We start from the raw sequence: 23,215 nt of genomic DNA, 5'->3' as shown, positions 1-23,215 counted from the left end.
GAGAAAACAGCTCGATCGTCCATTGCATTATTTCCCGACATTCTTCTGTTTTTCTTTTTCCTCAAGGAAGTTAGGCGTGTTCAGGGGCCATGGAGGAATCAGCCGGAGAAACCATTGGGCCCGTGTTTACACCACTCTATCAACACACTGGGACACCCCTGCAGAATGTGTCTCCTGGGCCCTTCACCTTCAGGTCAAGGGGCCAACAGAGGAAAGCGTCTCCAGTGGCCCCCCCCAACCCCCACCCCACGCTACCTCATTGGAATGCTGCCGTTGCTATGTGGACAAAGAGATCCGTATACTATGCTAAGTCTTATGCATTATACAGGCATATTGACTACGTTGTCAGTGAAAGTAACCATTAAACACTTCCAAATGAAAGATGCCACTTGTTTCACATGTTTATTTTTGCTTCCTTCTGTTGTAATTGAATCATGCAAGAATTGATTTGTTAACAATGTAAGTAAGTAAGATTTATTTATAACGCGCTTTTCACAGACAGTCACAAAGTGCTTAACAGGAGCGGAATTACAAACATAAATAACACAATGTTACTATATAAGGGCCAATCATTTACAATGGGGTTGAGTGCGGTTGTCTCATTTGAACCAAAGGAATACATCAGAGTCACAAAGCAGCAATTCCATGGTTTTTAAATTCATTGAAAGTAACAGTTTTCAGGTTAAAAGCCTGAGATCTCTCTCATACCAACCCAAATATAACACTTCATGTTTAGCCAAAAACAACGGAACCCTTGTGTAACCTTGCTGGTTACACAAGTGGTTTTGGTTTTCTGTCCCGTGACACAACAATTTTAACATCCCGGTGTCACGAAACGTCTCCCTGAAGAAGTGCCACGCGGTCAACTGTGCATACACAAAGCTATTCTAAAGCTACCCCCCCCCCCCCCAGTACCGATTGTCCCAGTTCAACTGGTTTGTAGTCGACTAGCATACGACAACAGACTCCACCTGGTAGCCATCACCGGCTTAAGCCACCAGACCTCTCCATGGCCTGCCAGCGCATGAAGCCTGCCTCAGAGCGGGATACCCCGGTGCATATCGTCTCCTTCATTATGGAAAATATGGAACAGTTTATTTCACTCCTATACGTGACCAGGTTTAACCGAGTTGCAGATCATTATCCATTGTATTATTTCCATGGCAAGTCGGCTACTTGCCTTAAGTGTCTCAAATGAAGGTAACACCCATCCCGTGGTCATTATACAAAGAATGAGGGGGGTTGGATGTCTATTTCAATTTAAACTGAGCTAATAATTAAAGTAGTCTGTGAGTAAATAACCACCAACACCAGATCAATTTCCCAAATCTTACATTCAGAAACAACATGGTCCTTCAAATTAAATAACAATCATAAAGTGAAGTTAATGATTTAAAAATCAGGTGCAAGCACTTTAAGGAGAATATAACACATGCAATAAGCCAAAGCATTTGTACAATTCAAACTGAGGCTCTTCTGTTGCGGGCAGAGCCGACAGGTGGAAGAGGTTACTTTTATTAAATATTATGTAATTCAAAGTTTTGAGATAGAAGCCCTGGAATCCACTGGCTCCTGCTCTCACCTCCTCCCTTTCCTGTAATTGAACCCATGAGCACTCCGCTGACAGCTTGGCCCCGGTGGTCACCGTTTGATTACAAAACGTTTTTCCAGTGTATTTTAGGGAAACCTGTGAGAATGTTCTGATTAAAAAAGAAATAATAACAACTCTTTGTTTTGTCAGCCCGCACTTATCAAAGATAGATGACGGCTGCAATTAGCGCAGCGGGGTTTCGAACTCGTCTCGCGGGATAAAGGAAAAAATCTGTTCAATGAAATGTGCGGGCTTCCAGAGGAAGTCATATAAAGAAAGGGGGCTTTGGTTAAAGCTTAGCGAATACCTCTAATGTTAAGAGGAGCCGTGCATTCTTCAGACAGAGCCTGGCGAGACATAGTTAGAGGGCGAATGCTGTTTCAAGAAGCTGTTTTGAAGGGGGAAAACAGCGTGATGCTAAACATATAAAACAGCATCTGAATGACAGAGTCCAGGCCCAGAGGAAAGTGATGCCGCTGGGATGCATTGCTGGAGAGTGAGATGTGACTCACAGAGCAAAGAGAAAATCCAGGAGGCCAAATTATCCACCTTTTTCCAAAAGGAACTGACGCACATCAATGACTTCGGGTTAGGATTCAAAGGGAGGTCAGCAGGCACTACCCGCCATCAAACATGACGTTATTAACGTAACGTTACTCGTTAGAAACATACTAACCGAGGAAATATTTAGAAAGGAGCTTAAGTGAAAATGATTAAGAAAAAATGAAGAAGACATTCAGATGTCTTTTAAAGTGAGGGACCAGTAAATGTCTTTGTTGGCAGCAGAGTTGGAACTAGTGATGATTGTAACTCAATTATATTTATCATATCACCACAACGATCCTTATCCTAACTTAATTACCTTTCTCTCTGCTAGATATTAACTTTAGAATAGAAGGGAAAGGTAAGACCGGGAGAACCTGGCCTGCGGTTAGGTTCTTGTGACTGAGCCACAGAAATATTGACCATAACATGACGGAGAGCTGTTGTTCTTGTGTTTTTGAGAAATGTGGGTAATCTAGAGGAGGATCGCGTTCATGACCTAATGAGACAGAATTTGTCCGGCAATTAAAGACATTGCCGCAAACTAAACATGAAGGCAATTATGTTTGTATGAAGACAACAAATGGCTTATTACTGCCATATGCGTCTTACCAATCAAACAATACAGGAAACTAAAAGCAAATGTCAACATAAAACAACAAAAAAAAGAGGAGTAAATGGAAAATTGCAAAGCTGTGACCAGTTGTAAAAAAAAAAAATGTCCGGTAACATTCAAGGAGCTGGAGTTGTACAAATCCAAATGTTGAACATCAAAGCAATAACAAACCATGTCATAACTACGTAATCATTTTGGAATTTGCGCTCCGGACCGCATTTTCCGTGACACAAAGATGATGCTGAGCAGAACAATCACAACTCCACTTGTTTGCCAGACCAAGTGAGTGAAAGCGAGGTTCACCTGCCAAACATTTGGCAGCACAGACACAAAAAAAGCATCGTATCATCCATGCACACTAGATATTGTTCAAAAACTTGACAGGGTACATTTGAGGCGAATACATTGGTCTTTAAAGGCTTAAACAGAGTATTCATTGCTGTGGTTTCACACTTAAAGTTCAACTTTGTTTTCTCCTCTATGAATGTGGAAACACCTGAATCCCTGCCTTTTCCAGACACTCCATTAGTGTGCATAAGAAGAAGGGGAAAGCCGTAAAGCTGAAGTAAATACTGACAGGAATGTCCTGGTCCAGCCATGTCTCAGTTAGTATTACGCACAACTCCCTGTATTTAGAGCATACTTTGACACTTCATCATGGCAGTTCATCTATTTTAGCATGGCAATGATCACACATGGCCGAGTGTCATAAAAGTCATGCATTATCTGTTGTCTCAATGCCGAAAGGCACACAGCCATCCCCCCACAAATCCCCACCGACTAAACCTTTGGCCTGATCTCCAAAGGCATCTCCGCTAAGTTGGCAGGGCTGGCAGCTCCTCAGGGGGAAGCTCGGATGAGATAGAAATTCCAGAGAATCAGAGATTCGAGAGAGCGTCTCTGATGTCTGACACTGCAAAGGTGTTCTATTCACGCCCCAGACAGGGATTGGCATGTTACTCATTTTAAAGGAGAAGATGAGCCAAAAAGCAGGAAGTTTGCAAACACCGTCATTGGGCCACACAAAACGCAGCACATTCAGCGGCGGGTTGTAAATGGCGAAACACTTCCCCCGGCTGCTTTGTGTCTTCCACTATTGTAGGTGTTGTAAATTTGGCTCCGACCAACGAGCATTCAAGTGCATGTGAGTGTTTAAGAACAATTATTGTTTTATTTCCAGCTCTGGTAGGGTTGCATAAAAAAATGAAAATATTAATGGGGATTTCCTTTCCCATGCTTCCCGTATTTTTCTACTAAAATCATTATTAAATAGATTCTGCGGTGGTAAAGCAACATGGAAACCAATGTCAGTGTTGTGTGTGTCATAACGCAGAGAGGAAAATACAAGCAGCCTTCTGTTATTCTCCAAAGCCACACGAGTATCACCTCATTCTGTTGTTCTCCAGTGGGTAACAGTATACCAGTTTAGCTACTTAAAAAAATGCTGTGCACGTGTGATGGCAAAAACGTTAAGCCTTTACACATGTAGACAGCATACTCAGACGTTGTCCTCTCCTGAACAAATACTTTCCGCTTAATGGAAACTGCATTTTGGCCTCATGTTATCCTGGAGGTTTCACTGAGCCGTCCTCCTCGTATCAACACCCTTTTGAAATGTGAGGCTCTGTGGAAAACAAGCCTGTTTCAACATCTGCCAAAAAAAAGGGGAGCATCAATAGAACACTTAACCTACAATTAAGAGTGCTTAGTGACTTCACTCACCTCTTGGCATGTGAAGACCCAATTTAATGAAGAAAAGGTTGGCCTCGGGGATATAGTAAAATCCCTCATTAACGGGGTAATTTAGGTGTGAAGACAGGGAAGGAAATTACATACTGTTTTAAAGCCTAAAAATGTTGTAACAATGTTTTTCGTACAGCTAACTAAACGACTTTAAAAGGCAAAGTATTTGAGAGTTTGCTTTTCCGCATTGCACGAAGCGGCTTGTGCCTGGAAGCACAGAGCGTTCGGACGGTAGCCTTTGTGTTGTTTCCTCGGCTCCATATGTTGCCCCTCCAGGCAGAGGCAAAAAACACCACCCAGTAAACCCTCAACACCTGACGGAGAGAGGAGAAACGTGGTCAAAACCCTCTGTGGAATGAGTGAAAGTAAGACGAGGGGAGGGGTAGGGGGGGGAGGAGGCAGGGGGGGAAGGCCCTCCACCCCCCGAAGGTTGGAGAGGGTCAGCGGTGACTGGTGCGCGCCGGGAGGGAAGGGGGAGGACCCTCGCACAAAAAAATATTTAAGATGTTCAGGCAGAGGAGGGCTTCACTGAGGGAAATAAGACAGAGCCTGGGAGAGCCGTTGGTTTAAAGAGGAGCTCCAACTCAACTGAGATTTCCAGCAAAAGGCCTTCTACGGGGACAGACTACTTCCAATCACAGACCGCACGCAAAAGACTCGTGAGAATCCAGAGCTTTTTTGCACAGACAATGGCAAAAGTGAATTTGATCGTAGTGGCTCTGGGGGTCACGCTGCTCCTGCTGGCAGAGACGTGGGCCCAGAATCCCAGGAAGAGGCTGGCACCTCCAAAGCCTCCCAAGGCTCAGTGCTGCGATGACGTGCGCTCTCTCAAGGTGCAGGTGGCCAACCTGACCAGCATCCTCGAGGAGATAAGTCGCAAGCAGGAGACGGACTTGATGAGTGTTGTGCGGCAAGTAATGGATCTGGACAAGCAGAACCGGCAGCAGGAAGCCCGGGTGACGGAGGCCGAGAGCAAGTACTCGGAGATCAACAACCGCGTGGAGATCATGCAGCTGCAAACCCTGCAGTCTGCCACCCAGACCTCCTCAGGTGAGCATCAACGCTCTGTAGAAGCTGTTTAGCAGAGTAGGGAGTAAATGTGTGCAGATGGTTGGCATTGCATTGCATGAATAAGGGTCCGCTTAACTGGTGATTGTTTTTGCGAAATTGAATTCACATGAAAGCAATTTACATACAGAAAGCAGACCCGGAGAGAGTCTGTAAAGTGTTCACACGTGGAGAAAAACAGATCCGTCGGTGACTCCATCGCATATTTGAGCAACCTGCCTCTTCGCTCTCTTTAGCCAGCTGTTGTCAAATTCACACTCCTAGAATTATTTCCACATGTGGACAAAGACTTTAGATATGACGGAACTTAAACTGTACCGTCCGTCTACCAACCGTCTCAGTCTTGCTTTAAATTTAAATCACTTTTAGTTTGACTGTCTTATTTCCATTCAGGAGAGCACTCATTTTGAATTGAAAAGACAAACTCTAGTAAATAACGAGCCATCATTTCAGTTGATTGCGAGTACCTAAACTTTCCAAAAACAGTCCTCAAATAGGCCAAGACACTATACATTTATTTCAACTGTGAAGAACTATAATCAGCCTCATCCATTGCTTCAGAAAGAGTCTCAGAAAACTGCCGTGAATTGGTTGTGAGGCAAATTACAGTGCACGCGGCTCTCTGAGCGGCCCGACGGCAGTCTAAAGCATTCATCTGGAGCTGGAGTCCCATCTGTCAATAAAGAGCTCCCACCGAAGCCAAACCATCTCCGACGTTCAGCTCAACTTTAACACGCCACTAATCAGCGCTGGCTGCCGCAGAGAGGTTAACCAGGCATGACGTAGTTTATTATTCCAATAGCCTCAACTGTGTGGTCGAGCAGGGCCGCGTTCATGTCACTGGCAGAGGGAACACAGAGGCCTGCTCTTAAAGCTGGAGTAAATTAGAGACAGGAGGGCAGAACAGGAAGGGACGCAAAGATTAGAAGAAGCCGAAGGTTTCCATCTCTTTTCACACAGACTTTTTTTAAAGCATTGGGCTCAGTGCTCTGTAGTGATCTCATAGCCCCATTAATGGCATCGCCATACTCTGACGGGAGTGAAAGAGGAGAACTTTGCAAAAATCAGAGCCATGACTCCACTCCGTTTTGATCTATTTCGCTTTTAGTGGGGGTAAAGGTCACTTTTTCATCTGCCCGATCACTCAGATATCCATAAAGCTTTTAGAATTTATGACACTGGCATTTTTAAAACTGCATATGGTTTTATCATAACTGAAGAGATTGTGGTTTTTTTTCTTCTCCAGATGCCATATATGACTGCGCATCCCTGTACAGCAAGAGCTACAAAATCTCTGGCGAGTACAAGCTGCCTAAAGATGAGTTTCTGGGGACACCTGAGCTGAGCGTAAGTTGCACTTCAGAGCTGTGTGGACCGCATGCCATCTTTGTTTGGTGGTGCGTATTGTGAGGCATCTGCACTCTATTACATTTTGATGAATACTTTCAGGTCTTCTGCGATATGGAGACGAAAGGAGGCGGTTGGACTCTGATCCAACGGCGCAAAGTCGGCCTAACATCATTCCACCGGGACTGGAAGCAGTACAAAAACGGATTTGGATCGATCCGCGGAGACTTCTGGCTCGGCAACGACCACATCTTCCGTTTAACAAGGCAGCCCAGTGTGCTCCGGATTGAGATGGAGGTACGTGTTGGAAAACATGGCATTGTTCCTACGGGTACCGAGAGTTAGAAAATAATTAATAATTCAAACTGATATTCTCCAGGCTCTATAACCGCTCTCTAAATCAAGTCATATATCTTTTCCCACGCAGGACTGGCAGGGAGAGACGCGCTACGCTGAGTACGGCTTTTTCACCCTGGGCAATGAGCTGAACAGCTACAAGCTCTTCCTCGCCAACTACAGTGGGAACGCCGGAGACTCGCTGCGCTACCACAACAACACCAACTTCAGCACCATCAAGAAGGACAATGACAAGTGTGTGGATGACTGTGCGTCCCTGCGCAAAGGTAAATGATGACGTTTCATTTACATTACAGGTACACATTTCCCCTCTCCCATCAACATAAAGTCTAAATTATCTTCCCCTCGTCTCCTTCAAGGTGGCTACTGGTACAACTGCTGCACTGACTCAAACTTAAACGGCATCTTTTACCGCTACGGTCAGCACATTACGAAGAACCCAGATGGGATCACTTGGTACGGCTGGCACGGGTCCAACTACTCCCTCAAGAAAGTGGAGATGAAGGTCCGGCCGGTGGATTTTCGACCATAAGTGCTTCAGCTGTGTGCGCTGGACCGCGACGATAAGCATGAATGCTGAGCGATCTCACTAAATAACCTGTTCAACCAAATTGTGGCCTTTCCTCGACTGCGAAAGGAATGAAAATGTAGTTTGTGACGGTCTGGTTACGTCTCAGTCAGATGAATGTGTCATGTTTGTTGCCGTGTTTGATTGTAAATTGTAGTTAATTTTGTGTATTTATCAGTAAAAAACAAATATTTTATTTTTCAAATGCTTTAATAGATGCTCTTTTACCACTGTCCCGTAAGGGTGACTGGATTTTGATTCCTTCTCTCGTTTGTCTTGAAAGCACTAGGATGTATTTTTTAGTTAACACAAGTAACACATGTAAGGATCGTAGCAAGAATCCATCCAGAGTGGTCAGGTTCAGGTATAAATCATTAAGGACTGGTAGGAACGACTACAGAAGAGGGATCTTTGGGAGTTGCTGGAATGGGATCAACCACCGAAGGCATTTCCTATGAATTAAGCTGCCTTTTATTGTAAAACCCTAACCATTGAAGATGGAAATGTGTCATTTGTAAAGTGTGTACAGCTCTGTAATTACGTTGTTTTATGTGATAGAAAATAAACATATTTTTTAAACGAAACACGTCTCATGCAGGTCATCCAACATTCCTCTCTTCACAGGTTGAAATGTATCAACGTCTAACGGCAAAACAAAGTCTCGTGTCCATTCGTGTCCAGTAATAGCAACACATTTGCCTCTGACCCTTCGGTCATCTGCTGACATATTGCCCAAAGGTCCCAGTGCACCTTAGCTAAACGCAGGAATGAAGACCACACACACACACTCTGTTCTGCCAGCGAGTTGAATGCCTCTAGCTTTACTACCTTGAAAACAATTACGCCCTTTTGCTACGCTCTGAAACAACGAATTCCTTCAAGTATTTAAATACCTTACAGCCAGGGAGCACTGCCTATACGGGCTCGGTGGAAGGCTTCGTGAAAATTCTCTTCCTTTAACAAGGTGACAGTCGGGGGTAAACATCTAATTAAAGCTGGACGTTTATCTCTACCCTTAGAAGGAAATGACCACAGGGGAATGAAGGACAGGACCTTTGGATGGTGACAAATGACCTGCTCTTTCTATCTTAGTGTTTAAAAGTATTCAAACTTGTGACCTCAACAACAAAAGCAGACCTTGAAAGTGTAAAGGCAACGCACCGCACGACGCACTGAGGAAACCACGCTGCTGCAAAGGGAAGTTATGGTTACTTTTCCTGGAGAGTTAAACTTCGGCGAATAGGGCAGCCAAGAGTTGCAGTTATTATTTGATGAAAATAAGTGTAAACTAAGGTGAATGTGACTTGACCTCTGGGTATTAAACCCAAAAAATTGTGTGGAAATGGATTGTACTAAAGGTTATCCAAATATTGTAGAAAACACATTGGATTTATTGTGTGTATTTAAAAATTGGTTCATGTGATTCCAGTATCTTATGTTCACCTCACTTTCACCTGGAACGTAGATTTTATATAAAGGGTTAATATGGTGGAAGATAGTACGGCTTCAACTTATGGGTAAATCTATAGGCTACATTTTGAGATGTTGTTGAACTGTTGTATTCCTGCTATTAACATAAATATATAACCCTATACACATTATTATACGTATAAGGTGAATGAGGTGTTCTTTCACCCTGTCAGGTGTAATCCACACATCCTAAGGGAAACCAAGGCAGCACATTGCACTAGACTGTACAAGTGTTCCTGCTATTGTGTCCACCCCGGTCTACTCATACATTGAGTCCAACTGAGCACTTGAGTAGTCCAATAAATGAATACACAAGCTGGTATAAACTGAGATTTTGCTGAACAGTTTGCAGCCATCTCTACAGCTGAATAAACTACACACATACTAAACTTTCCATTTTCCATTTCCATTATGGCTACCCATGTATTATTAACACATGGTCCAGCTTCAGCAGCCACCGTGATGATGGAGCCACCAAAGTCATAGTTTCTCTGTAAGTGAAGGAGCACGGATCTAGTACAGACCTTTATATTCTCTATCATGCAGCTTCCGCCCCATCATTGCCGTCTACCAGAGACTGTCAAATTGTACAAAATGTAATAAAAACAGAAACAAATTACTTATCCAAGTCAATTGAAAGAGCCTTTATGATGTACCATAACACCATAGGCCAAATGCTCAATTAACAATGTTCCTCTGTTGTTGGGATAAATGGGGAAAATGTGAGCAGCTTCCTGGCTCCGTCCACAGCTACGTGGGCCTGCGAATGTAGTTAGACCACAAACTAATTATTTTGACTTTCTTAAAATCCTTCACACATTATTTATACCAGTTACAGCTCATAAAATGTGTTCTATTATGAGTGTGTCACCTATTCAGATTGAATTCCCTGAATTTTAACTGAAGGTCCATTTGTGACTATAAAAAAACAATCCCTGACCTACTCGCCCACTCATCTACAAACACCGTGACTCGTCAGGTGCAGAAATAGCAGTGACGATGCCTCCCAGTCATCAAAAAGTGGGCATCAGTTATGAAAGTTTTTGTTTTCTTTCTCTCTAAATAGGGCGGCAACTCAGTAGAGCCAGCTTTACATTGTGCTTTTTTTTTTTGTACACCAGCCTCTGGATCTTTTTATGGGAAATCCTGGAGAGGTGAGAACCAGATGGGGATATTGAAAACACCAGAGTGCCAGCTCCCATCATTCATCATCATCAAGGCTCCTGAGAAATTGAAAACAGGCCCCTGAGAAACACAAGTCCAGACACTCGTAGATGAAAAGGAGGCAAGCGTCCAATTAGATGCCTGGAAAACAGATTTCTCCCCGCCGTGCCAAAGGCATAGAAATAAAGCAGGATGAGAAAAAAGGGGATGGAAAAGATGACAGAGGATATCAAAGGCTTAAGGGAAGATGTGTGCAATATCATTTTGTGTGTATTTATTGGAATAAAAATTGACTTTGAGGGAACGGTTTGTCTTTAAGCAATAACTTGTAATGCAGTAACTGTTTATCACAGGGGCACCTGTCAAACCTAGTTTTTGTGACTAGGATGAATCTCCACCAGAGGGAAGAGACCTTCCACCGACACCGATTTATGTTATGACCTCAAAGTTACCGAGAAATGAAGTCCTAACTTTGAAGAAGCTACATATTCCTTATAACTTTAATGAAAAGAAAACTGTTAAACTGTGAACCAAAGGAGAACTTACACAAAACCAAACAATGGGTTAGGCTGGAAAAGAAATACACTCTTTCTTATTTGCCCTTTTCATGTAAAGAACAACTGTGTGCTTGTTGTTGTCATTAAAATACTGTGACGAGGACTGCGCTCATCTTCCCACAGTTTTATAAAAGCCATGCTTTTTTTCTCATAAAAATAAAAGAAAGGTTTTCAGACCACCTACCTGATAAGAGCCTCCAGGATGAGAGGAGAAGCCCCTTTCTGAAACTCCAGCTCTTTGTAGTGCAGAGCCTTGGCGTAGGCGCGACACTTGGCAGCTCTCTCGCCAAGCAGCACGATGCCGTTATCGTCTCTGAGGGGCAGAGGGCCCTGGACAAAGGAAACAAAAGTGTGTGAAATAAGTTGTTTCCTAAATATAATGAAACTCGAATAAAATCTGCTGTCCTCCTTCTGCATTTAGTCGGGTTTGAACTTGTTATTTAACTGTACACTATATTTAAATGTACGCTATGATGTGAAGGAATGAAATAAGGAAGCTTTATGTAGTTATTGAGTTTAAGTTGGTGTGGTAACCTAGAGAAAACATCTTTCCACCGGAAACAGACACTTTATGTCTGTTTCTACTGCAGCCTCCCAGCAGGGGGTGACCCTGCTGAAATAATATATTATGACCCGGCCATGACGGTTCTCTGCCCTCAACGCAACGGCTTCGTCACTAATTAGCTCAACATGTGCGGTCAAACAGAGGGCTCTCGTGAAAGGGTTTCTCTGTTCACTGTGGTTTTAAGTGTTCTCTCCTCCTGTTTGTATTTTTAATCACAATGACAGCAGTCAGAATGGTTTCTGCTCAGCTCTCCTCTTGCGACTTTTTGAATTATTACCAAGAAGGATAATGTGGTGCCGTTTTGGGCCCATTTCAAACCTCCAACACACAATCCATTTAAACAACACCTAGCACTGAAAACCACAGTTCGTAGGTTTCCTGACTTGCGGTGAACTGTGGCAACGGTGTCTGCACAGAATACGAGGGCAAACGAGGAGACTTGGTTTCTCTTGTTTTTTTTAGCATTGGTAAGTTTCCTGAGCGCCTCTGTGCAGGTTCTGTTATTTGCGGTCATACACTGTTTTTTGTTTTGTTTTGCATCCGACGCACCGTTCGGAATTTTCCGGCAGATGCGTAAATTCAAAACACTGAATGCTTTCACGCGCAACTTAGTGTGAAGATACATTGATGACAAAGAAAAACCTTTAAGTGATCAGAGCCAAGTGAACCATCATCGTTGTTTCCACTCAGACAACACTAAAACAGATGAGGTGTAATTGCTGCTGCGCTGCCAGCTGGAGAGCCGGTACGGTACAGCTAATTTCAAATCAGGTAGTGCATGTAATGTCATGCACATCCACTTGGCATGGACGTTTCGTTCCACAAAGGGGCTGGACAGTTTGTATATATGTATAAAAGCTTAAAAAGGGACCAGTTCTAGCTGAGTCATGGATAGAATAAATAACATCTTACCCTCGTAGATTTATGGTGGGCGGTTTGACATTCAATGAGACAGGAAAAGCTTTTTATACCACCACTTTAAAATGCACGACGTAATATCAAAACTTGAATTTTGAAAACAACTTAAGATATCGACCTGCAAGCTCTCTAATAAAACCAGAGGTGTGCTTCAGCCTGAACTACATCACGGTGATGCTGTGGGTTAAAGTAGCTGCTGCGATTCGATGCTAACCTTGTCGCTGTGCTCCATGAACTCCGCCAGGTTGAGCAGAGTCTGCGTGACCTCCGCGATGTCCTGGGAGGTGAGGGCCAGCTCGATGCTACGGATGAGCTCGTCCTGCTGGTCCTCGTTCAGCTCGGACCAACAAGACAGGAAGGCCGCGTTGAACAGGTCCCTGTGGACCCAAGGAAACAGCAAAAACACATTGAAAATATGATATTTTGCAAGAACGGGGCCTTAACTGAATTTGGGAGAACGGCAAATCGATAAGTAGTGAGATTAGCTTGCTTGCATTAGCATGGCGATTATGCGATTGTTTTTAGCTGTTGCGGACTATCATGCATGTGGAACGTTAAAAAAAGAAAAATTAAGGAGAAATAAAGGGAGGAGGAAGTGAGCTAGAGTGGTAGACCCGACCTGGCGAGAGGGATGTAGGTTTGGGCCAGAGACCAGCATGATCGCAGGGCTGGAGACGACGACTCCTTGAGCAGGACCACACTCAAGCGCCTCAGCCACTCAAGCCAATCGTCTTTGGACACCTTCCTGGCAGCACCCCAAGCCTGTGAAGAGACAGAAATCCTCCATCTCAGCATTCACTGGGAACTACGTGGGTAGTGACACAGGTAATGTGTGCGTGTGTGTGTGTGTGTGGGCTCATCTGGCTGAGACGGACACATAAATCATTGTTACTGCTTGCGGTGAAACGTTCTTAAAGAATGAAACGGCGTTCTTCCAAAAGATTGCCTCATTTTGAGCGTTTTGATGATGATGGTGGTGGAGAGCCTTGTTGATAACTAGTGACCGTGAAGGCCACAGCATATGATTCACATCACTTTCATATTCATCGAAGCATTCAGTCAGCCCTTGCGTGGGAGCATCTGTGTTCATTGTGTTTCTCCGCTCATTTGTTTGGGTTTGGGTTTTACATTCATCACTTCTCTGTTGGTCCGTATGTCATCACTACGAGTAAACAATCTGCTTGTCCACAAGGCTGCTTCCTGTACACAACCGCAATACAGTCAACAACCACGCCGGTGGAAATCAGCACTGGACATGTGTGTGTTACCCTTCAGCATGAAAGCACCAATGTCAATCACCCCCCTCTGACCTTCTGAAGTGCAGTGGTGCTGACGTGAAGCTTCTTCATAGGCCCCGCCTCCACCGGCCCGCTGACCAGAGTGTCGCCTTGGTTGCTACGAAGCTGGCGATTTTGGAAGATTAGAGGGTCCTCTTCCTCCTCAGCCAGAGTATAGCCCTATAATGTAGTCGCACGCACGCACACACACACACACACACACACACACACACACACACACACACACACACACACACACACACACACACACACACACACACACACACACACACACACACACACACACACACACACACACACACACACACACACACACACACACACACACACACACACACACACACACACACACACACACTTTATGAATGTAGAAGTGCATTTCCTTGAAGTGTTGATAAACAAAACATTGTAATGCCTTTTGTAATTTATTGCTCGATCATGTGCAGTTACTCTGTGTCAAGAAGGGTTATATTGTTTGTGCCTGACTGGGCAAGAGGCAAAGAACAATGAATTCATCTAGAAAATGTGCGTTGTATCAATGTGTTTTTGAGAAAACCTGGATATATTGGGGGGGTGGGACTCACCTTCACAATGCGACATATGAGTATGTCATAACGCTGGTGGTTGATCCTGTGCTTCAGCATCACTTTGTTCACCATGGGGATGAAGATCTGGTACTGAAAAATGAGGGGATAAGGAAGGAGAGTAAATAAAAGGGTGTGTGGTGTGTGTGTGTGTGTGTGTGTGTGTGTGTGTGTGTGTGTGTGTGTGTGTGTGTGTGATTTATGTGGTTTAGTCTGGCTAGCTCTTTCCCGACACCAGAAGCCAAATAACTGAAAATCCTGCACTTGTCTCTAACCACCATGAGTCTCAGATCAAAAGCTTCCCCTGCACGTTTGTGTTGCCAGACGAGGCCGCACGTGGGCTGGTGCTTCTGAGGTTAGGCCTAAAAAAAACCATAGGAGGGTTTAGGGATAAGGGAGGGGATAGCTCGGGGGGGGGTAAGAGGGAGGGGTAAACGTGACCTCATCCACCCTCATAAACACCAACCCCCCGCCGCCAAATGGTCAATGACATCAGCAGTCTGGCAGGAAGTACCGGTAATTAAGACTGGTGCTGGGTGGAGGGTTACCGAAATGCTGGTTATGTGGAGCACGGCAGCAGGGAGGGTGGAAGCAGTCTCTGTAGGAATAATCGCACCCAAATGGGAACCCCGAGGGACAACTGTAGCTACCTTCTTTCCCAGCTGGAATACTAGCGAGGACAGGGTGTCCATAGAGGTGCTGCGCAGCTCAGGCGTGCTGTCAAGTGTCCGAACGATTGGGTGGATTATGCGCGAAGCGTAGTCGGTGAAGTCCAGGGACTCCGTCAGCCGGTCCAGTGTCTCCAAGGCGACCCTGAGCCACACAGAGGAAAGAGAGATAAACACAAAACGCTCAGCTTCACTTTACCAGCAGTAGGACAGAGCAGCCCGACACAAGAGCAAATAACAACGTCATGCTGTAAAGGAGACTAAACGTGAAACCCTGTTCTTCTTTCTGGCTAGTATCGATTTTTCCATTTCTGTGGCCAAGTGTGTATACAATCAAAATCAGATTTAGGAGATAACACAACAATGTTAAATCCATAAAATCCACTGCTGTGTGAGACCCAGTGAGACAGGACTTTAAACCTCTCGCTATAATTGGAAACACAGACTACGTTAGCACAGGGACAGCCAGGTGCTGTACTGACTTGCGGGCCTGCAGGGGCACATCAGAGGCATCGAACAGCTTGACAATGGGAGGCAGCAGCAAGTGCAGGTAGTCGTCCAGGTTGGCACCAAACAGCTGGATGGCGTTGAGCATCTGCAAGAGAGAAGCGCACACTGAAACTAAAACTGATCTCCATCCCGTAAATGTTACACATAACAGACTCTGCAGATTTATAACAGGCTTTTTTCTGTACAATGTTAGACACTCCGATGGCTCCATCTGAGCATAAGACGTCAATTCCACTAGTAGCAATTCATTTTTTTGTTCCTTATACGTCAAATTATTCACTAAGACGCTCTGATCAGATCCTCGTTACAGTCCCACGTGTATCTAAAGTAGTTGGTTGGAAAATGTTTCCTTCTGATTGGAATAATTTACCTTTAAATATCAATTCTCTGTCATAATTTCGCATAATTAAAAATGCTTTGTTTTCTTCTCTTATAACAGATTGCCAATGTTGTCACTATTCCTCTATTTAGAGATAGATCATTGTTTGTTTGATTGTATCTAGCCTAACTTTGTACTCTTTTCTTTCCCTCTCTCTTAGTTATGTGTTGATTGTTTTTGTCATCGTTGTGTTATGTAATGTTGTGTCTTGTTCCGTTTCCCATTTGCTTTGGGAGTCCCTTGAAATCGAAATGATACATCTAAACGTCTAATTAAATGCTCAGTCACTTAACATGAGCAGTTCATTTTGAATGAGCTTGTTATCAATAAATGGCCTTTTCAGGAATCCCTAAAGAAACGCCGACGGTGTTGTATTTCAGGAAGGTGCGAGCACACATGCTAGTCTTCCAGGAAAATTCTGCATTGCTATGAGTTGTTAAATCTACAGCATTAAGCATACAGCATTAGGGTTCACACAGATCTGACATACCTGTATGTTAATATTAAATGGTTTGATACAGTTTTCAAACAAGATTTTGTTGGACCCAACTCGCACAGTGTGGCATGCAATGAACAGCATGAATTCATGACTGAATATTAAGTTAGAAATTCATGAAGGGGATCAGTGAGGTGGCAGTGCTCGGTTGCTAGCTGTCAACAACACATCTTTAAGAAAATTAACATTAGCTGTGTGAGTTCTCCTGTAGTTTCATCTAATGGCTACATCATGTTGTGTGGAGCATGTGTGAGGAATGTTCACGGATAGATGGTCTTAAAAGGAATGACGCATGTTGAAGCGAACCCGGCCCCCACCGCGCACCATAACCACTTCTGCTCCCCCGCCCCCACGTCTAAATGACGCACGGCGAGACAGCAGGAAGCCGAGGTGGAGGTGTGCGAGTGTGCGTGTTCAGGGGGTTGCGAAGAACAGCTCCATGAAATGATGGAAGTGTGTTTTTCTTTTCTTCTCCTTTGGACTAGAGGGTAACCCGATTCCCGGTTCCCCCCATTTCGTGACCCCCATCCTGTGCTTAAGATTAAGTACCAGACCCAGGCCTGAGTTATAGACTACCCAGACTGTGGGCTGCGGGGTTATCTAATACGGCAGACTGTGAGACAAAACAGCACCAGAAGAGAGAGAGAGCTAGATGACCGTGATTCTTCTGATTCTGCCTCTGTGGTCTGAACACAAACCGTGATTTAGGGTCAGAGAGAACCCAGACAAACTCTGGCAGCAGCTGCTGAAACGGGAGAGTGTGTAGCTACAGGTCTATGCTGTCTTTGAACTGCTGCATTGCAAATGAATGGCTCATGACCTGAATGGGTTTTGATGGATATCGACGGAAACCGCCAACAGAAAGCAGCACCCCAATAAGTCAACTGTGGGCTGAGCTCATGTGCCTTCTGAGAGAGTGTGGAGTGATGGGAGCACTTCTAAAAAACACACCACACCTCTTGGTAGTGCAGGACAGAATTAAGTTATCTACTCAAATGACTACTCAAAATATGACGTATGATCTTCTCCATCTAGTTAGTGCGCTTTCTCCACTTGATTTATGACACACGACAAGTCACTGTTTCTCCATTAATCAGCCCGGTAGTCAAAAAATAAAGCAGTAAAAAATAACACATCGACTGGGGCGACGCATATTATTGTTCCACTGACATTATCAATTATGGCCAGTAACCCTTCACTTTTTAACTCTCCATTACAGCTACCTTTTACTTCTTAAGTGAACCACAAGCACATCTAAATGAGTCCGTAATTACTCTTTTTAGACTTTTTTTCTCCGGCACAGTCGGAGTGAAATCCGCCTGGTGAAAGTTATTCACGCGTTGTGGCCAAAAGCAGGGGGAGGAGGAAATAGTGTGGGTCGGTTCGTAAAAATACACAGCTGGAGCTATCACACTACAGACAGCAGTCGACAAATTTGCTAAGTTGTGTTTTAGCAAACGCACAAATTACATTTTTTCATTCCGTTGGGACACACACATCGGCCCGAAATACACACATGCAGACACAGGACCTTACAGACGTGCATTATTTTGTTGTGGAGCGATTGTCAGAGGGATGAGGCTGCCGCATAGTCAAGCGCTTGAGAAGTTAGGGGTTTCGGTGCCTTGCTCAACAGTGCCCAGGAAGTGAACTGTCACCTCTCCAGCTACCAGTCCACCCTCTGTAGCGACTGGTCCACCCGTTTGCCAGGACAAATCCCTACGGACTGAGCTACTGTCATCTACCTCTGTAGCTCTGAGTCTTGCACTCACTGCAGCAAAACAGCATTCTTCCTTCTTTGCTGCTTGCATCATTTCGCCATGCAGTTTCACGCGTCTCACGATTCCTTTCAATTACATTGAACTCTCTGCAAAGTGTCCCGTTGCACAAAGAAGGAATGGGAAGAACATTTCTTACTGACTGTGCCACGAGGCTGGCCTGAAATGTTTGAATATTTGTATAAAACTCAACAGGGTACCTTAAAATACAAATGTTACAGACAGCCTTCTGCTTCCTTTACTTTACTGGTGCATTACTGCTGCTGCTGAATAGTGGCATAGCGTTACCACGTCAGCAGGAATGTGTATCATGTTGCTCTAGGCGGCAACTTCCGTTCTGAAGAGTGAGGCAATGGCGGACGTGTCTTTAACCTCAAATGGCCAGCAGGGGGTGACTCTTCTGGTTGCAAAAAGAAGTGTGATTGTATAGAAGTCTATGAGAAAATGACTCTACTTCTCACTTGATTTATTCCCTCAGTAAACATGAGTTTATGCCCTAAATCACTAGTTTATACAGCATGATGTTCATTTAGTAAATTATGATCCATTTAGAATTAAGTAGACCATAAAGCAGTGTATGCTTTAAGGTGGGCTACCTTGTGATTGACAGGTTGGCACCGCTACCAGAGCCGTATACGGCGTCTCTACGTCACTCCTCCGCTGTCCTAATATGGTCCGTCCACTGGTGCAAAAAGTCAAGATGGCGACAACCAAAATGCCAAACTCGAGGATTCAAAACAGCAGTCAACAAACCAAAGGATGATGTCACAACGGCTACGCCCACTTCTTATATACAGTCTATGTGTGGCTCGGGTGCCTGTGCTCGTATGGGGGACACGTTCGTAAAAAACATTACTGCTAGTGGTCAAAAACTCTGCAGGGTACCTTTAAATCTCAAGTCAGTAATCAAACGCTTGCTTTTTTTGTTCATAGAATGACAGGGTGATTGATCAGTTAGACTATTTAATGCAATTAAGCTACTTGCTACGAAGGATTAAGGTGATATTCCATCAACCTCTTCACCTTCACCCGACTGTGATTCATCAGGTTATTTAGCCGTTCTACATCGATAACGTCTCAAACTTCCTCCTCAGCACTCACAAGCCTGCAGCCATCTGACGTACTGATCTACACACGGGACATTCTGGTGAAACATACACTCTTTTACTACACAAAGCATTCTGCACTTTGTGGTGAACAAGGAAAGCTGTATAATGAAAAAATATGATCCACCAAATAGAGGAAGAACTGATATAATCCACCAGATTTGCATACGGTACAGAAATAAGCACGACACTATGCCGACAGTCTCTGTGATTATCTCGTAATAACAGACGTTTAGGCTACTATAGCCTTTCTCAGAGCATTATCAAATGTATTGTACTGGGCCACAGCAGGCAGTTCGGTCTGATATATTGCAAGGATTTTCAAATGACCAAATTTCTTTTAGTATTTTAGCTATTGCTCTTCACTCGGCTGCGAAAGCATTGATGGCAGCATTAACTTGTTGAGCCTCTGCTGAGGGTTCTGAAAGCACTTTTTAAAGCTGTTCCAGCTCTTTCACCACAATTTCAATTCCAGCCTTCCTAGATTCATTTCTGTAACCTCTCAGTATGTTAATTCTTTATTTCTATTACATTTTGTTTTTTATTCCCTGATTAATTAAAAGTTTTCCTGCTGCAATAGCTGAAATGTATGACGCTGTATTAGGGACATTGTAAGTAAAAAAAAAAAAAAAAGGAAATTACCCAGCCAGGGAGGGGGGGTATATTCTGAGAAAAAACACAGAATTTCTAAGAATTAAGTGTTAACTTTATGAGAAAAATAATCACAAATATACGAGAAAGAAACTGTAATCGTCTCTGAGATTATAAAGTCATAAATCTGCGGGGGAAAAAACTCTCTACTCTCTAACTCAAAAAATTCTAAATCAGCATGTCAGACTTTTAAAAAATGGGAAATCAGAATCGGTGCCTCTCTACATCCATCTATCCTCATCCGCTTACCTGAGGCCTGGTCGCGAGGGCAGCAGGCCTTGGATTTTTTTTATCTGATCTGTGATTCTGACATGTGTCACAGTTAAAGGTTCAACCTGTTATTTGTGTGACTGTTCATTCACCTCCACATACATAGTTGAAAATTTTGCAAACAAGCAAAAAAAATGTTCCTTTCTCATCTCATCACAAACAATAAATATTTTTCACTGTTTTAAAAAAACACCGTGGGAAATAATAATGTCTTAGAATTTGTGGTTCTCAGTATTATTGTGTGAATCAGTTCAGGAGTGACAGCAGCTTCTTGTCTTTGTATTGTGGTGGTTGGGATACCCTTCGGTGTACACTCTGATCACTAATTATACTTTTAAATCCATGAAGAATAGTGACGCACCACTACTCTAGCCGGGTGTCGGCCTACAATCGCACATTAGGATTGGTGCACTGACCTTGATGGTAACACTGCGTCCGGTGCTGTTGTCGTGCATGAAGACACGCAGCATGTGTGGGATGAGCTGAGGCAGGTAGAGCTTGAACTCTCCACCCAGTGCCACCACGATCTGCTCGATCAGAAGGATGATGGTGTTCTGCATGGGGTTGTTTGGTGTCCAGTACTCCTACAGGGCAGGACAGAAGAGGTTGCCATGAATTAGAATACCATGATAAGGAATATTTCTTCCATAAACTAAACTGTCTTTGCTTTGTATAGCACACTCGCAAAAGGCATTCTGCTACTATACAGCTCTAAAAGGGATTGCAATACTATCACGCAAATGGCTAATAAAGATATTAAATATATACAATTAAATAATATAAGGTCAGACTGTAGAGAATCCTGGAACCAAAATTCTCCACAAATGTGTGATCTTAAAAAATACACAAAACTAATCTTACCTAAGCAAAGAGACAGATGTGACTGCAGTAAGTTATATGTCTAAATAAAAGTGACCTCAATTCATGAGAGTCCAATTTCTGAATATTAAATATTTAATATTCAGAGGGTACATCCAAAGCACTACCTCATCCACCTTGCTCTCGCGTGGTGTTTGTGTGGGTCTGAGGAATCGGGTCAAAATGTGTTTCCATTCGTGCGAGTGCGACAGAGACGATTCCCCGTCAACTGGGACTGACATCACGTCTGGGTGGCTTGCGACACCGTCTTTTTTGGAAAATCTCGGCACGGCCGCCGCGTTCATTAGAGATAATCGCAATCGGAGTTAAGGCGGAGGACTTGAAGTCACGCAATGCGTCAATCAGTCAATGGGCTTCAGCTGTGAGATCTGGCAGAGGTGTTTAGTCAGTGGCCAGAGGTCTCGAGCAGCCCCCCAACTTCCTGCTTTCCCAGCCTGTGGCAGCTGACTCGAGAGCGAGTGAGTGTACATCCTGAATGGCTATTCCAGCCCCCTCATCTGGATGCGGGAGCAAAAAATGAATAGATTCTTTGTTTCACTCGCCATTTATTAACTCAGAGGGACTTGAGGCGCAGGGGTTTCGGTTCTCTCAATTACTTTTCTGCAGGAGGAGTTACCGGTAACAGTGTTACCAAGATTCCGTTACAAAGCCATGTCATATGATAGTTTGTGCCTTGCTATGTGATTATGTCATAGACAAGTGTGTTTGTGCAGGTTCAAGGGCTATGGCTTTAGCAGTTGTTCCACATCATGTGAGAAGGGGTGAATGTCACGTGAGCTGATCTGCTCCTAGAAAGTGTCATTCTACACAATGAGCCTCTTTAATCTGGTTGGACGGTGCCCACACCACCACACACGATGTGTACCGCTGTGTGACATGGGGCCAGACTTCATCCAGGGGGCCTGAACACATCGCTCCTAATGAGTCTGGTGGAGAGCACAACTGAGTGCAATTAAAGAGTTTGCAGCTGTTTGCCTGCCTCACAGGAAAATAAGGGCGGCTGGATGATCAGTTCAGGGGATTTGGGGGGAGAGGGGGGGGGGGGGGGGGGTGTTGACACAGTTACTCACTCTGATGAGGGTGAAGATGTCGTCCATGTAAGGGCGGATGTGGATCTTCACAAAGCACACCACCATTCCCATCTGTTGGAAGAGGAACTGGAGAGCAAAAAGAGCACATGAAGGAAAAAGAGTAAAGGACTCGCTGCTGATGAGAATAACTGACATTATCAACCAGACAGCCTCTTCCCCTCTTATTCTGTGGCGCTACCTACCTCTCGGATACTGGCGTCGCAGACCCGGATCACGTTGAGGAAAGTGGGCATGACCTGCGGCAGGAACTGGACGCACTTGAGGCCCAGAGACTTAAAGATGAAGGTGACGGCCTGGACCACCATGGTGTGGTGGTTGGAGAGCGAGGGGTCCCGCAGGATGCGCATCAGAGTGACGATTGCCACGGCGGGGTAAAACTCGTCCAGGGGCAGGTTGCCCATGTTCACGAGCATCTCACTGGTGCTGTAGTCCGCTGTGAGGAAGAGAAAATAGAGACATTTGCTAATTTTTTGAATCATAAATCACTAGTAGCAACTTTTTACTCTCGAGGAGGAAATGGCTGTATGGTGCACAAGGAAATAAAAGTCGGGGCTATATTTTTCTCTGGAATCATTAAACCATGAGGAAAATAATTGTCCTCAAACTGAAACAAGTAGCACACAGTTTGTATTCACATAATTTGAAATCTTGGCACTTCCTGGTCCTAACCAGACTAAGAACCATCTTGTCCATCCACAGACAGCCTATCCCAGCATGCACTGGATGACGGCAGGCCAGGGCACACAATAAAAGGTACCCCAGTAAATCATCGTATCACAATATGCAGAAGCTGTGTCCCAATTATTCAAAAAATATGTAGTAACAGCGCAAGAACGCTTGTTCCGAGGTTTTAGCTCCAAATACAGCTGAGAATTGCAGCTTCTTTCGCTCAAACTTTAAGGTCACACCTGACACCTTCTATCAGTATTTCACAAGCCATCGGGCTCTGGTCAGATTTATTTAAAAGACGCATTCATATGGTCCTTGCAAACGCGGAA

General features: G+C 44.2%; 2 protein-coding genes across 4 annotated transcripts in view; one reads left to right on the top strand and one right to left on the bottom strand.

Moving 5' to 3' along the window:
* The window catches only part of mtor (mechanistic target of rapamycin kinase), a 79,394-nt gene that overhangs the window by 40,493 nt on the left and 15,686 nt on the right, over nt 1-23,215 (bottom strand). For all 3 annotated transcript variants that reach the window (XM_076092635.1, XM_076092643.1, XM_076092653.1), the window contains exons 19-28: nt 22,400-22,650; nt 22,197-22,283; nt 20,664-20,831; nt 15,540-15,652; nt 15,040-15,202; nt 14,390-14,482; nt 13,818-13,964; nt 13,127-13,269; nt 12,722-12,884; nt 11,209-11,354 (exon numbers count right to left, since the gene is read on the bottom strand). In XM_076092635.1, coding sequence (XP_075948750.1) covers nt 11,209-11,354; nt 12,722-12,884; nt 13,127-13,269; nt 13,818-13,964; nt 14,390-14,482; nt 15,040-15,202; nt 15,540-15,652; nt 20,664-20,831; nt 22,197-22,283; nt 22,400-22,650 — 1,474 coding nt within the window. The remainder of the gene's footprint in view (nt 1-11,208; nt 11,355-12,721; nt 12,885-13,126; nt 13,270-13,817; nt 13,965-14,389; nt 14,483-15,039; nt 15,203-15,539; nt 15,653-20,663; nt 20,832-22,196; nt 22,284-22,399; nt 22,651-23,215) is intronic.
* Nucleotides 5,183-7,797, top strand: angptl7 (angiopoietin-like 7). The gene is made up of 5 exons (XM_076092664.1): nt 5,183-5,543; nt 6,808-6,908; nt 7,011-7,205; nt 7,336-7,531; nt 7,625-7,797. Exons 1-5 carry the CDS (start codon nt 5,183-5,185, stop codon nt 7,795-7,797), a joined length of 1,026 nt encoding a protein of 341 aa, XP_075948779.1.

Source organism: Anarhichas minor, unplaced genomic scaffold (genome assembly GCF_050575085.1).
Source record: "Anarhichas minor isolate MPS153535 unplaced genomic scaffold, ASM5057508v1 ptg000003l, whole genome shotgun sequence".
NCBI lineage: Eukaryota > Metazoa > Chordata > Actinopteri > Perciformes > Anarhichadidae > Anarhichas > Anarhichas minor.
Note: the sequence above shows the minus strand (reverse complement) of the source record. Positions and strands in the feature narration are given on the sequence as shown.